The sequence below is a fragment of the Acyrthosiphon pisum genome, chromosome A2, assembly GCF_005508785.2.
Source record: "Acyrthosiphon pisum isolate AL4f chromosome A2, pea_aphid_22Mar2018_4r6ur, whole genome shotgun sequence".
NCBI lineage: Eukaryota > Metazoa > Arthropoda > Insecta > Hemiptera > Aphididae > Acyrthosiphon > Acyrthosiphon pisum.
In genome coordinates this window covers 42,362,221-42,376,801 of record NC_042495.1, presented here as the reverse complement: position 1 = coordinate 42,376,801, position 14,581 = coordinate 42,362,221, and the positions used below count along the sequence as shown (strand labels likewise).

General features: G+C 27.5%; 2 protein-coding genes across 3 annotated transcripts; both read left to right on the top strand.

Annotated features, from left to right (window-relative positions):
- The first annotated feature begins 707 nt into the window (after nucleotides 1-707).
- On the top strand, nucleotides 708-1,830 carry LOC100571161. 2 transcript variants are annotated; one of them, XM_029490100.1, is made up of 3 exons: nucleotides 708-1,078; nucleotides 1,183-1,312; nucleotides 1,523-1,830. In XM_029490100.1, the coding sequence occupies exons 1-3, from the start codon at nucleotides 897-899 to the stop codon at nucleotides 1,574-1,576; spliced, it is 366 nt and encodes a 121-aa protein (XP_029345960.1). In that variant the 5' UTR covers nucleotides 708-896; the 3' UTR covers nucleotides 1,577-1,830. The 2 variants fall into 2 exon arrangements, with proteins under 2 accessions (XP_029345960.1, XP_029345959.1); XM_029490099.1 differs by having other exon boundaries at nucleotides 1,159-1,312.
- Nucleotides 1,831-5,918: 4,088 nt separating this feature from the next.
- Nucleotides 5,919-13,913, top strand: LOC100166136 (syndetin). Its single transcript, XM_001949398.5, has 17 exons — nucleotides 5,919-6,251; nucleotides 7,410-7,601; nucleotides 7,781-7,917; nucleotides 7,999-8,176; nucleotides 8,240-8,428; nucleotides 8,513-8,713; nucleotides 8,788-8,917; nucleotides 9,493-9,661; nucleotides 10,396-10,585; nucleotides 10,654-10,836; nucleotides 10,905-11,162; nucleotides 11,224-11,334; nucleotides 12,800-12,991; nucleotides 13,113-13,271; nucleotides 13,336-13,457; nucleotides 13,519-13,708; nucleotides 13,787-13,913. Exons 1-17 carry the CDS (start codon nucleotides 6,207-6,209, stop codon nucleotides 13,892-13,894), a joined length of 2,754 nt encoding a protein of 917 aa, XP_001949433.2. The 5' UTR covers nucleotides 5,919-6,206; the 3' UTR covers nucleotides 13,895-13,913.
- Nucleotides 13,914-14,581: the final 668 nt, after the last annotated feature.

The following is a 14,581-nucleotide window of genomic DNA, read 5'->3' as shown; positions in this document are numbered from 1 at the left end:
GAAGTGGTAAGCTGTTTAATCCGAACCAGAACTTTTGTAAGGTTCAATCATCTTAATAAAAATATTGCCGACAATGCTCCAACAGTTGGAAATAAAACTAAAATAAGAAAATTTATGTTATGAATTTAATTGTTTTAGTACATGTGTAACATGTACATTGTTTCATTGTATATTATTTTTAAATATAACAATTAAATAACAACACTATTTTATACATTATACCTTTCTAATTTCTTGTAGTTCTAAAGCATGCTGCAACATGAATAGTATAATTAACATAGTAATAATAATATTTTATTATTTTGCTGTAATAATTTATCTGTTTAGTATACAAATTAACTATTAACTATTAATTAATTAATTTTACAAACGCTATTATTTTAAATTTTTAACTATTTTTTATCATAATTCATAAGTGATAAATTTAATTTATCTGTTATCATAATACAATATTTGATTTCGCGCCTTTTTACCGAGACCGGATGACGTAGTCGTCATGCGTAGTAAGCAGTTGCTGTCATACCATGTTATTTAGCCATGATTAATATTAATTATGATGTATGATAAATAATAAAATAAATTTGACGGTTTTATGTTTGTTCTGTGGTTTTAACTTTTATCATTCAATCTATGATAACAGCTGATTTGGTAAAAATTTATTGATAAGTGATAACGCAGCCAAAAATTTTGCTGTGATGAGACACTCGTAGCCGGGCTGCATATAAGCATACCATACATTGCTAGAGACCCACAAGAAATCGAGCGCTCTCATTGGCCGTATTACATTGTGATAACATTATACAATTATCAATATTCAATGTTTTGAAATTATATGTTTTTTTTTGAAACTATATTATTTTGGATATTTTTGATTTATTTAACAAAAAAATTAAAATATGATTTATCCAGCATCATTTAAACATGAAATTGTCAAAGAAGACGATGTTAATATTATTTTAAGGTGTGACGCAAAATCTATTGAGGGTATTAATGTATGGGTTGCTGAGTTAGGTAGACTTAATTATATACATTGGAACGTTCGTTCGAGTATTCCAAATGGGCAGCGAATTAAGTGTTCGTAAGTATTTTATATTGTATTCACTGAATAATAAACTATGTCATAGGAATCCCAACTAAAATAATTAGAACATTTTTCAGTAAAAAGTTTGTTTGTCAACACAGTGCTTTTCAGAAGCCTAGTGCATTAGCAAACCAAAAAGGCTTGTCCAAAAATGCAGAGTGTCCAGCAAGCTTAAAAGCTGTTATTAAACTGGACACAGTATCTACGAGGAAGAAAGATCCATTTATTAAGGTATTCACATTATACAATTAAGCTTTTTGTTTAGCTTGTGAATTAGTGAATTCTTCCAGATCATCTCTGGTGATATATTATCCTATTATTATTTTAATTTTTATTGTGAGTATATCTTGTAAATTCATTTTTGTAATGAGTTCTTTTTACAGGTTCCTAATACCTAATTGTTATATTTGTAAAATAAAAATTAATTCTACATTTTTACAGATTGGTCAATGGGTAATAATACAAAAGTTAAGTTGTTGTAAAGTTAAGCCATAACACTTGTAAGCTCTTAAAACATAAACAATTTAAATTATGTCTGACTAATAAAAATAAATGTATTAAATAGTTTTTTTTCACAGGTTCCTAATAAGTGTTATATTTGTAAAATAAAAATTAATTCTACATTTTTACAGATTGGTCAATGGGTAATAATACAAAAGTTAAGTCGTTGTAAAATGAATCCATAACACTTGTATGATTTTAAAATATAAACAATTTATAAAATAAATGTATTAAATAATTACTTTAAATGTGTATTCATTATTTATTAACAAACTATACATTCTCTATGGTATTAACGTACACTGTTATTTATATAATGTTCAATATGTTCACAATATGTCAATATGTACATTTATCAATCAATGATGTGATTTAATAATTAACAACACTTAATACAAATATCAAATTCATTGTATTATTCAATTATATGTAACATATTTGAAAATAAAAATATAAGTTTAAAAATAGTAATAATAATACAATAATTCATACATTAGTTAACAATAAATATTTAATATTTATATTACAGAAAGGTTATGTTGTATAGAAATATATAATCATCATATCCATAAGATAAAATTTGCTGAAAGTCTATGATTTATTCCAGCTAATGATGATCTAAAAAATATGTTTAATGATTACTTTGATAGTGGAATGGGTATAGCAGAATCTCAAAGGTATCATGAACAATTATTGGAGTTAAAAAAAGATTTCACATTGGAACGGTTTGCTAACGGAGGCATTAATCCATGTTATCGTACAGTTCGTAATTGGCATGATATTTGGAACACTATTTTACAAAAAGATCTGTTTCCCTATGCTTATTAACTTATTTCAAAACTACAAAACTGCTGTCCTTGTTCATACTTCATCAATGATAAACTACATCGTCAACGGGTCAATGCTTTGAATGTTTGAAGAATTTTGTTTTACGGAAACAAATGTGAATTACATGTTTGGATTGTGATTATTTTAATGTACTTAGTTTATAGAGAAGTTACATAAAATATAAATTTTTTTTTCAAAAAAAAAAACAAATTTTGGGAAAAACAATAATATTTTATGATAATTGGTATATAATGCTGTGAATAATTAATATTTGTCTATCTGAATTTGTGAGTTATATTATAGGCGTAACTTATACTATTTTGGTAAAGGATTGGTAAATCTCACAAAAAACATAAATTCTTATATAATATATTCAATAGACCAATAATAAAACCTATGAAGTTACGCCTATTGTGCTTAATATTTTCATCAATATTTTGTAGTTACTTAATATACATCTTACAGAGAGGTTTAGTTTGTTGCATTGAAATAAATAATAACCATACACACAGTATTAAATCGGCCGAGAGCCTAAGATTCATTCCAGCAGATAATAATGTCAGAGACATTTTCAACGAATATTTTGACAGCGGAATGGGTATAGTAGAAGCGCAAAAATATCATGAACAGTTATTAGAGCTCAAAGAGGACTTTATGCTAGAAAGTTTAGCAAATGGTAGTATAAATCCATGCTACAGAACAATTCGCAACTGGCATGATACTTGGAGAAATTTGAACCTGGGACCACGTTCTGGCAAAGGGTTAATTGAGGTAATCGTATAATAATTCTAACTAAATGTATTGGGCAAAAGAATATCGGTACAAAATTACTTTATAAGAATAAATAGTGTAATACTATGAGATTTTTACCGATATTTTTTTCAGAAACTGAAAGAGAAACAAAAAGTTTACAGTGAAAATGGTACAACCGTTTTATTTAAGGAAAACCCATTTTCTGTAATTGTGGTAACTCCAATTATGAGAAGAGCTCACCAAATGAAAGAGGCTCAAGAAATAATATTTGTTGATAGCACTAGTGCATGTGACCCACTAAATCATTCAATTACGTTTATTATGTGTCCAAGTGCAGCAGGAGCAATACCTCTGGCAATAATTATAGCAATGGGTCAAACTTATGAATGTTATTGCGAGGGGTTTAAATTAATAAACGAAGCTATTCCTGAAAGTTTTTGTGGTCAGGGGTATCCCAATATATATCTTACTGATCAAAGTGCAGCAGAAATAAATGCAATAAACCAAATTTGGCCTAAAAGTAAAACTCTACTTTGTACATTTCACGTCTTGCAAGCAGTTTGGCGTTGGTTGTGGGATACTAATCACCAAATTCCAAAGGAAAAACGCAAGCCCTTAATGAAAACCTTTCAAAACATATTGTACGCAGAAAGTGTCGTTGAAGCAGAATGTGCGTATAGACAAGGAATTGAAAACGATGAATTTTCTCAGTGGAAAAAATACTTAGAAAATTATTGGTCATATAAAGAAGATTGGTGTTTGTGTTATAGGGATGGTACTTCTAGGGGACATGTGACAAACAATTATTGTGAAGTGGCTGTAAGACTTTACAAAGATCATGTCTTAGGACGAGTAAAAGCTTATAACGTTTTAGCTTTGATTGATTTGACAAGTACAGCTTTAGAAAGTTACTATAAGCGAAGATTAAGAGAATATGCTGACAGTAGAACTTCATCAACTAGATAAACTCTTCAAAAAATGATGAAAAAAGTTACTTTTTTAAATAAAGAAATCATTATTCAAGAAAATGATCACGAGTTTTTAGTGCCAAGTGAAAAAGAACAAAGTTTGTTATATTATGTAGACATCAAAAGTGGAATCTGTTCATGCCCTTCTGCCTTGACTGGGAAATTTTGTAAACACCAGTATGCTATATATCAGTTTTTTAGTATAAAATCGGTTAATTTTCCTTTAATAACTCCATTGGACCGCTACAACATAGCTAAAATTGCATTTGGAGATAAAGTTTTAGATAAGTCTTTTTATGATCCATTTATAACGGAAACCCAGAGGGAAGAAAATGTATCAGATAAATATAAATATGAAGAAATAAACGTTAATAATACCTATAATAAATTAAATGACAATAAAGAAAATAATAAAAGCCAGAATAACATTGAACAACACGGAACAAATTATATTCAAGAGACAAATACTAATAATAATAGTAAATTTGAAAATGTGATGAATTTATTAAATTCTTGTAATGCTTCTTATGGATCATCACTAGGTGGTATTAATAAATTGGAAGAAAAACTTAAAAAAATTAAAAGTCAAGGCCAATGGGAACATTTTTTATATACAGCTGGTAACTGTATATCTACAAGACAACGAGATGGTGCTAGAATTAAAGTACAGCCTACTACAATTGCAAGAAGAGCTGTAGGTGTAACTAGGGGAAGCAAACGCTTATTAGGAGGAAGACCTCCAAAAGGTGAAAATCCTCCCAAAAAAAGGAAAAGAAATTTAGGACTTAATATACATTCAAATCAGCCAAATGCTAAGAGCCATGGATCATTATAAAAAATATCTACTATAGTTTTTGATTTACTAAATGTTTTAATTGACTTTCATTTTGAATTATCTAAATTATTATTTGTGTAGTTCTAATTATGTTAAGGAAGTTTGTATTATTATTATTATTATTTGTATTTATTATTTTTTTTTTATTTTTTATCATAATACTTTTAACTGGCCTCAATTTTTGAATTATTATTATTATTTACTACACTAATACTATGACTGGGAAACCTATATTTTATTAATGTTTGTATTTCAAGATAATTTAAAACTACTTTATGGAAGTATTTTTATTATTTTTAATATGTTTTCAATTTTGTTTACTTACAGTATATTATATCTTTGTAATGGAGTCTTGGGTATTTTAACTGAATGTCTTTAATAGAAATTATCTTGGTGTGTAAATAAATACTAAATGGTCTACTAACAAGTAGCTTGCCAATAAATAAGTTATTAAATATTAGTTAATTATAACTAATTATACAATTACTAGGATAATAATTTACAGGGATGTATTCTCAAAGGTAAGATATAGTTCCACCACTTCAACGATAGTTAAATAAATACCATATAAGTAGTGCTAATATTAATATTATACAAAATCTTAAAATATATAAACTTAATTAACAGTCTTAATTGGATCCACATTTAATGTTTAGACTAAAAAGTGAAAAAAACAAATTGAAAACAGATAATATATTTTAACTTTTAAGACTAGAATATCAAAGTAAGTATCATAATCAATTACCACCAAATTTGAATTGTTATCACCAGTTAAATACAACCAATCAGAGCTCGCGCTTTGGCTATGGGTCTCTAGCAATGTATGGTATGCTTATATGCGTACGGGCACAGAATAATTATTATCTGTTATCTAATAATATGCAATATTCTGTATGATGTTATTCCATGAAAACTTGCATTATCAACAATCAGTCATTATTATTTATATTATCAGTAAAGTTTCTAAACACGAAGAAATACCTACGTATTATAAAATATAAAAAATAAATGAATTATTATTATTTTTACTTTTTAAGTATTTTTTTAATCGTGATATAAATTCATAAATGTTTACCCGTTGTTGTTTAAACTATAACTATGATATTATATAAGTGTATTATGTGTATAATACAGAAATAAAAATATGTCTTACAGTATGTATCTACGATAAAAAAATGTCAATGCAATTTAAAAAAAAAAGAAGAAGAATCTCAATTTTGTCTACTAAAACCTGAGCAGTATGGCTGAATTGAAACAGAAACTTAAGAATCTCTTAGATACCAAGGTGTGTTTATAAACTTAATTATTTTTAATAATATATGCATGTTATATGGAAATATCTATTTGTTTAACATTTTTAATTATACATAATTTTAGCTATAGTAATTACTATTAATAGTATATTATTGTAGGGAATTCACTCTGTATACACCTTCAGGTTAGGGATGGATCCAGGGGGGGGGGGGCTAGGGACTGCCTCTCCAAGCTGTATTTCTAAACAATTTTATACTGTTAAAAACAAGTGCCACCCCTACTTCTGGTATTAAGTGTACCTCTTTATTGAGTAGGTCATTGTAATGTATGTTTTAAATGTGAATACTATAATACATAAATATATGCAAAAAAGAATACTTATTAGAGACCTTAGGAGCAACTAAATTCTATTCCAAATAAAAAAATCCACTCTTCTTTTTTTCGCACATGGAGTATGGTGACAATACAGTTTACTACATATACACTGTGGTGTTTCTCGACTTGAAACTGTAAAACTACAGTGAACTGTATTGTCACAACATTTTTACCATACTCCGCGTGCACAAAAAAAAGTGGGTTTTCTTATTTGGAAAATAGTATATTAAAAAAGGAACAATTTTGGGGGGCCTTTAGGTTTTTTCCTTATTAATCAGTGTATATATTTCTCCCATAATCTACTACCAAGTTCGTATGTTTACAAAATATGGCTTTCAATAAATTTAAATTTACATCAATATATAGGTATATTTAATATTTATCCGGTATGTTTAGCTATGCCCCTCTCCCCAATCAACACCTTGTTGCGCCTAAGTCAGAGACTGTAAGTCAGCCTCCAAGCCCATGTATAAAGATATTTTATAATTTATGTCATGGTAAAAATAGCTGAAATTCTTCTAAATATTTTTAAAAATGTACTTATTGTTTTTAGTAAACAGTAAAATTTGTATAATCGATAAATTTGCAGTCTCTATGAATATTATTTTATATTAAAATATTTTGAATTACAACAAGATAACTAAACATTTTATTTTTTTAAATATTCTATTAAGTAAAATTAAGAACATTGTATTATATTAATTTTAAGCTTTTTTACTCACAAACAAATATCAGACAATTTTTTATTTTTATTTTATTTTAATATTTGTATAATATATAATTAATTACCGTTGTTTGATTTATATTTTTATAGACTGCTGTGAAAGTACCGCTCATAGGATCACAAGACTTTCAGGATATTTCTAGCAAAAAAAGTGACTCACTTTTATTAAAAGCTGTGAATAATGAAAAATTTGTTGAAAAACGTGATGCTGAACTTATATCAAATATAGATCAAGTATATTTTAACAGTTCTGATTTTGATTTTGCTAAATTTGAGCTAGAAGTAGGTCTTACATTATTTTCAAATATTATTTATTATATATAATCTGATCATCGAGAAAATAAAATGTTAATATTTGCTCTTCATATTGATATATTATTATTTATTATCATTGTGCTATTTTTTTCTCGGTGAACCAATCATTTTGAATATTATTTAAATAAACACATTACTAATTCTAGAAATTGCCAAGAGTCCTTGATAAAAAACTGATTGCTAATGATGTAAAAAACCTAAGGGCACAACATGAAATTGTTGAGAAACAGTTGCTACAATTGATTCTTGAAAATCAAGCTGCATGTGATGATGAATTAGACAAGTAACTAATTTTTATAATTATTATAAATTAATTTTTATATTATTATTATTATTATTAGGTATCTTATTTTTTTTTTTATAGAATTGGAATGTTACAAAATAATTTAAAATCTAGTTTAGAAAATTGTGAATATGCTAAAAATTGCTTAAAACTAGCTAAAAGACAAATCACTACAGCTGGTTTGGGTCTTTTGGGCAATTGCAGAAAAAAATCTTTAATTCTCGATTTATTAAATTCTTTAAATAGTATCAAAATGCTGGTAAGATAAAATACAAAAGTATGTTTTTATAATTTCTTAAAAAAAAAAAATGTATATTTTTAGTTACAAACTGAAAAAAAACTTGAAGAATTAGTATCTCAAGCTAACTACGCTAAAGGAATAGCATTGCTTTTAGAATGTACTCAAGGTGCTTCTCCTTTTAAACAATTTACTTGCATTGCTGCATTATCTGTTAAACTCCAAGATGCATTAATTATGACAGAAGAGCAATTAGACATTGTTTTGTCAAATGTATGTAAAATAAAACAATTGTTTAGACTATATTTGAATATAGTGAAATAGCAATATATTTGTTATATAAATATGTTTATATAGATGTGTTTCAATTTTGATAATGAAAAGTATTCAGCTATTCAAGAAGCTTATAGACGATTGGGTAAAACAAGAATTGCTATTGACCAATTGCATATGCATTATACATCAGCGGTCCACAGTACTTCGTTTGATACAATCAATTTATTTGTTAATACAGATAAGGTGGAAAACAATAAAAACTCATTTGCCCTTTTGTGCCAGGTTATATTTTTTTATATTTCATTTATTTAATTGCTTGTGATTTATTAAACAATGTTACATTATTTTCAAAATAGTGTGTTCCTGATGAACAATTAATTCCATGTCTTATTGCATTGAGTAAAATATTTTGGAATATATTACAAAGTTATAAGAAAGCGGCAGATTGGCATAGAGAGTTTAAAGATATTAGTACAGACAGTGAAGGTATTAATATATTATTAGTATTGTGTACACAACGTTTTAAACTTTGTATAAAGATTTGGTACTTTCCTGTTCAACGAGACTACGGCTGTTATCGCGACTACCACCCAAGACTACCTCCGTTATCGCGACTACCGCGCTTACTTTGTGAAACATCACAATCCTTTTATCTGAGACTACCAAAATGGTACTTTCCAGTTTTACGAGACTACCTTAATTTTCTTGCCTTCTTTGATTTATTTTTTAATAATATGTATTGTGGGGATGGTCAAAATGAAATTAAAAAAAAATTAAATACATAATAATTATTTCTAATATACCAAATTTGCCGTGGGAAACACCAATTACAAAAACTAATAATATACGTAATGATAGATATATAATCGCAACTTATTTAGTATTATTTTCATTCAGCTATAATATCAGCTAAGATAGGTAGTCGCGATAACGAAAGTAGTCTTGGGTAGTAGTCTCGATAATAGCTGTAGTCTCGTATAACAGGAAAGTACCAAAGATTTTGATAACATTTTAATAATGTCAATTACATTTTTTATTATATTTATCACTGTGTGTTTCAGATGATATTGAAGAATATGTAAATCAAGAATATATTAGTAAAAAATTTGAAATAGGTCCAACAAGGTTATGGGGTGACATCATTACCAAAATATCTAATTTAGTATTCAATTCAAATATGACAAAATTCAAATTTGACGACTTTCTTCAAGTGCTGTCCATCCTAAACAAGTATTAGAAATTATCTATTTTTAGAACAAAATATGCAGTTTACTAGATACTTTTTTCTTAAATTATTTAAATTAACAAAGGTTTATACAAAACTACAATCAGATTGAACTGCATTATTGTCAGACTTATTAAGAATTTATAACCATTTAAAGTATGAAGATATATGATTTTTTTTTAATTTTTAATTTCAACTAATTATGAACATATTGTGCTATTGTTTAACCACATCATATGCCGACAGCCTACTGGCTCTGAATACCGCACTGAATTCTTGTGTACCTCTCAAAATTTTGAGGCTTGGCCTCTTTCTCTTTTGAAAAGATTTGAATGGAAACCTGATAAATATTTTACTATTTGATAGTTATTAGGTGCATTTCTGACTTCAATCGCCATTTTAAGAGTCCTGCTAACTACTTTTCCGATCCCTAAGCAATGAATGATGTGCTTCATTCAATTCATTATTTTTATAGAAGTGCGGTTAAACAATTGCCCAATACCGGTCTATGTCTATAACTTGGCCTAAGTGCACATATGATAAACATCAAATTTTTTTCTTAATTAATGAATTTTAAACAACAGTTTCTCGCTGCATTTAGGAAGCTGCTTTTTATGTTTTATACCCTATTTCTTTGGGTATGTGTTTAAGTAATTGCAATATAATATAAACCATCTTATTTATGATAAAACAATAATTGAGAGCAATTTATTATTTTTAATATAATATTATTTTTTAGGCATATTAAAATTGGTGAAGAATTTTGTAATAGTAAATCGGAACAATTACAAAATGATACTAAAAAGTCTTGTATCAGTTATTTTCATACCTATCATAAAAATTGTCTAGATGAGCTTACAATATTTTTTGAAAACGAAAGTTGGACTCCTTGTCCAGTGAAACGTGAATTTAATTTATTTCAACTGCAGGTAAGAAAATAATAAAATATTTTAATGATTATTTAATAGAATTAATATACATATACTTTTACCATAAGGAATATAGAACAATTAAAAATCATATTCAAAAAACTGATTCTTCTCATCTAACTCATAGTAGAAATTCATCTATGGACAGTAGCTCTATTAGTACAAGTGAATATTTACATTTCACGTCAGATAAATCACCGTTTGATAATGATTTAAATACTACCTACTGTGAAGATATATTAGATACAGAGGTAATAATAAACATATATTTTACGAATTTTTAGTAATGTATTAATGTTGTTTATTACATTTTTTCTAGATGGATGGAAATAGTGTTTGTAGTGATGATACTAATAACAGTTATGAAGACACAGAAAATGATAATATAACAGCAGATAATTATGAAAGGCCACCTTTGCTTACAAATACAACACTGACAGTAATGAGACATTGTGGAAAATACTTAAAAATATGTAATATATTAAAATCAATATCAGAAGATGTAGTCACTTGCTTATGTCAGCTGTTTGAATATTATCTGTACTCAGTCCATTTGCTATTTACATCAGACATACTGGTAAGTACAAAAAGCATTGGCTGAATATTATTCATTAAATTACCTTGTATGTTGTTTGTAGCCTCAGATATGTAGTGGTGTAAATAGCGTAAAACTTCAATCAGTAATAACTAGGATATGCAACACTTTAATTCAATGTAACCATGAAAATGAAACAAATCAAGATCCATTTGTAAGTATTTACAATGCAGCAAGGCTAGGAAAGTTAACTAATATATTTAACTCTTTAATTTAACTTAATATGTAAAAAAAATGTATGTTAAGTTTAAAGGTTAAGTTACTTTTATTTGTTTTTAATTTGTAAAAGTGAAAAATAAAAAAATAATGTAACTTGACTAATTAGGAAAACTACTATTTTAATCTCAAAATGTATAATATTTCTTTAAAACTAATGCTTTTTTTACAATTTTTTTTTTTTATTCATGATACATCATCAATTACTAGGTTATTAGCTTGGAACAAAAGAAAAATAATTAGTTACATAATATAAATAATACAATAGTTTCCTTAAATTAAGTTGTACATATTAATAAGTTTTAGAAATGTGATGATTTTATTGGTGTTGTCTTGGATTGGGCTAAGGGCTTCGAAGAGGTTGTTAGGCATTTCTAAGCTTTTTCTAGTATCTATATGGTTTTGACAGTAGACAAGGTGGTGCTTGACTGTGAGAGGTTCTTTGCAGGTTTGGCACATTACAGGTCCTTTGAGTGTCCTATACATAGTCTGTTGATAACTACTTCATCTTTGCGATTTGATGTATGGGGTTTGGGCCAGTATGCGGTTGTATTTTTAATTTCTTTTGAGTTTATTATTAGGTGTATGCCGCCATTAGAATTCCCATAAATTGATATAATAAGTGCTGACCTTCCTATGACTGTCAATGAGTGAGGAATAGGTGCGTATTTTGGTCAGAGGCTCATTAACTGTTTCACAAGCCGCTTTGTTAGCTTTCTTATTGCCATCTATTCCACAATGGCCTGGTATACATATAAACTGTATGTTCTTGTTGGCTTTTTCAATGACGTTGCTTATTTTAATTGCTAGGGTGATTGAGTGCAAGTTATACTTCAGATTGTTAAGAGCGCTGAGCAAATCTGTACAAATATTAATGGTCGAATCGGGCAGTTCAATGGCTAGATGGACTCCCTTGAGGAGTGCAAATTATCCCACCGTATATAGATACTGTTATGGTCTGGTAGTTTGTACGATAAGGATTGGTCGCTGTTTATGATAGCGATCGAAACTCCTGAGTTGGTTTTGGAAGGGTATGTATAGATTTGTGGGTTAGACGGAGAAGTGTCCATGATTTTTTACAAATTATACTATACCATTGTTTGAAATAAAATAAAAAAATCTGAGTTTTTCGAAAAGAAATTTGAATTCAATGATAAAATATTATTGTATACGAAAAATGATTCTGAGTGGAGATGGTCTGTACACTCTGTAGAGCCGTAACAAGAGTTCATCAGCGCTCCTGGCCATTTAACATACTTCCACCCTTGTATATTTTTCATACTTTAGTGTATAGTTTTTCTTGTTTATAAATTATAATTATTTGTTGTGAATTAGGTTGAAAATTAAATGTGTTAACTTTATAGGAAAATTTTTTAATATTTGTATGAAAAATTAAATTTCAGATTCGAGAACCAGTAGCACTTCACATGTTAAGTCTATCAGATGCAAACAATTTATATAGCATTTCTGAACGAATTGTTGCTGTAGAATCATTAGTGTTTTTAGGAGAACAGTACAAGCTATTACATTCTTATTTGAATACATTATTAACATCGGATACAAGCAGTTATTCATTACAACAATTTTTTAATCAAGTACAATTAATTATTTATTTTAACAGTGTTTAATGATGATGCATAATAACAAATTATAAAACCAATATTTTTGGATTATTGATTTGTTACAAAGAGATAATATATTAAATATTTGTTTAAGACTGTAGCAGTAGCTGTAGATTTACGAAAACCAGTATATGGTCGTGTGATTTGTAAATCTATTGATTATAATCAAGTACTTGGCATGATGACTAAAGTCAATTGGGAGGTAAAAGATATTATGTGCGAACACAGCGGATATGTTGATTATTTCCTACAAGTATGTTTAATAGAATATGAGAATCTAATTTTTTTATTTTTTCAATGACTAATCATATTTATAGGAGTTACGAGCATTTTTTAAAACTCTTAAAACATCGACACCAAATATATATTTAAACGAGCAGGTATTAAATTCTATTTGGGAAGCTATAGCTGTTCTAGTATCATCCGTTTTTATCGAAGGGTAAAATTTATTAATTAACTATTCAAATTTTTGTTACTACTCAATATTATTTTTATTTTAGATTTTCATTAGCCAAAAAATGTTCAAATGCTGGCCGAGCATTAATGCAACTTGATTTCACACAGTTTATGTCACAAATAAACTCAATTTGCCCCATTAATCCATTACCACATAAAGAACTAGTTGAAGTGTATATCAAGGCTTATTACTTACCTGAAACATCATTGGAAACATGGACAAGGGATCATCAGGTTATATTAATTTATTAATGTGCTTAATAAATAAAATAAATAAACATTAATAACTCTTTGTTTACATATACATTTCAGGAATATACACATAAACAATTATTAGCTGTCATAAACTGTGTGTGTCAAAACAATAAAAGGTCACGACAAAAGCTGACAAATTTATTAGAAGAATCTCTACAAAGATAATCTCATTTTCATTACAAATGTATTAGTTATTTATTTTTAATTATTTTTATTTATTCAGTTATAAATTATGCAATTATTAATAATTGGTAAACATGTTTTTTATGTATACATCAACAGTTCAACCTAAGTCAGTTTATTTCATATCCGTTAAATTAAGTCTTCGTTCAATGATTATTTAGTACTTAATGATAGATACTATATACCTATTTTATAGTACATACTATTTTTTAAATTTTTTCAGCAACTCCAAAACTTCAAATAGTCATCAGAGTTTCCATAGAATACTTATATTAACCCATTTTTAAATCAAAAGTAGATTCCATATTTTTTTTGTCTCTTCCAGTTCTAAAATTATGGAAATTTTCATTCCGCTTATTGTTTATTTTCTATAACTTTCAACATTTTATACCCTGATTAAAATTTCAATTTTTATCTCTGTGTACTACATGTACAAATTGAGACCTCCCAATTTCCAGGGTCCACATTAAAAGATTGAATAGGTTTTACCAAATAAAAAAGAGAAAGTTGTTCTGTTTCCCTATAGGTAATTTAAATTAAAAGTGAATAGATATAAACTCACTAGGATTCTTACTTGCAACTTAAGAGGATGTGATACCCGCATGTGTTGTCTCCGTCTTACAAGTACATGACATAGCAAATTTTACGCTCAGCAGAATACGTGTAGCT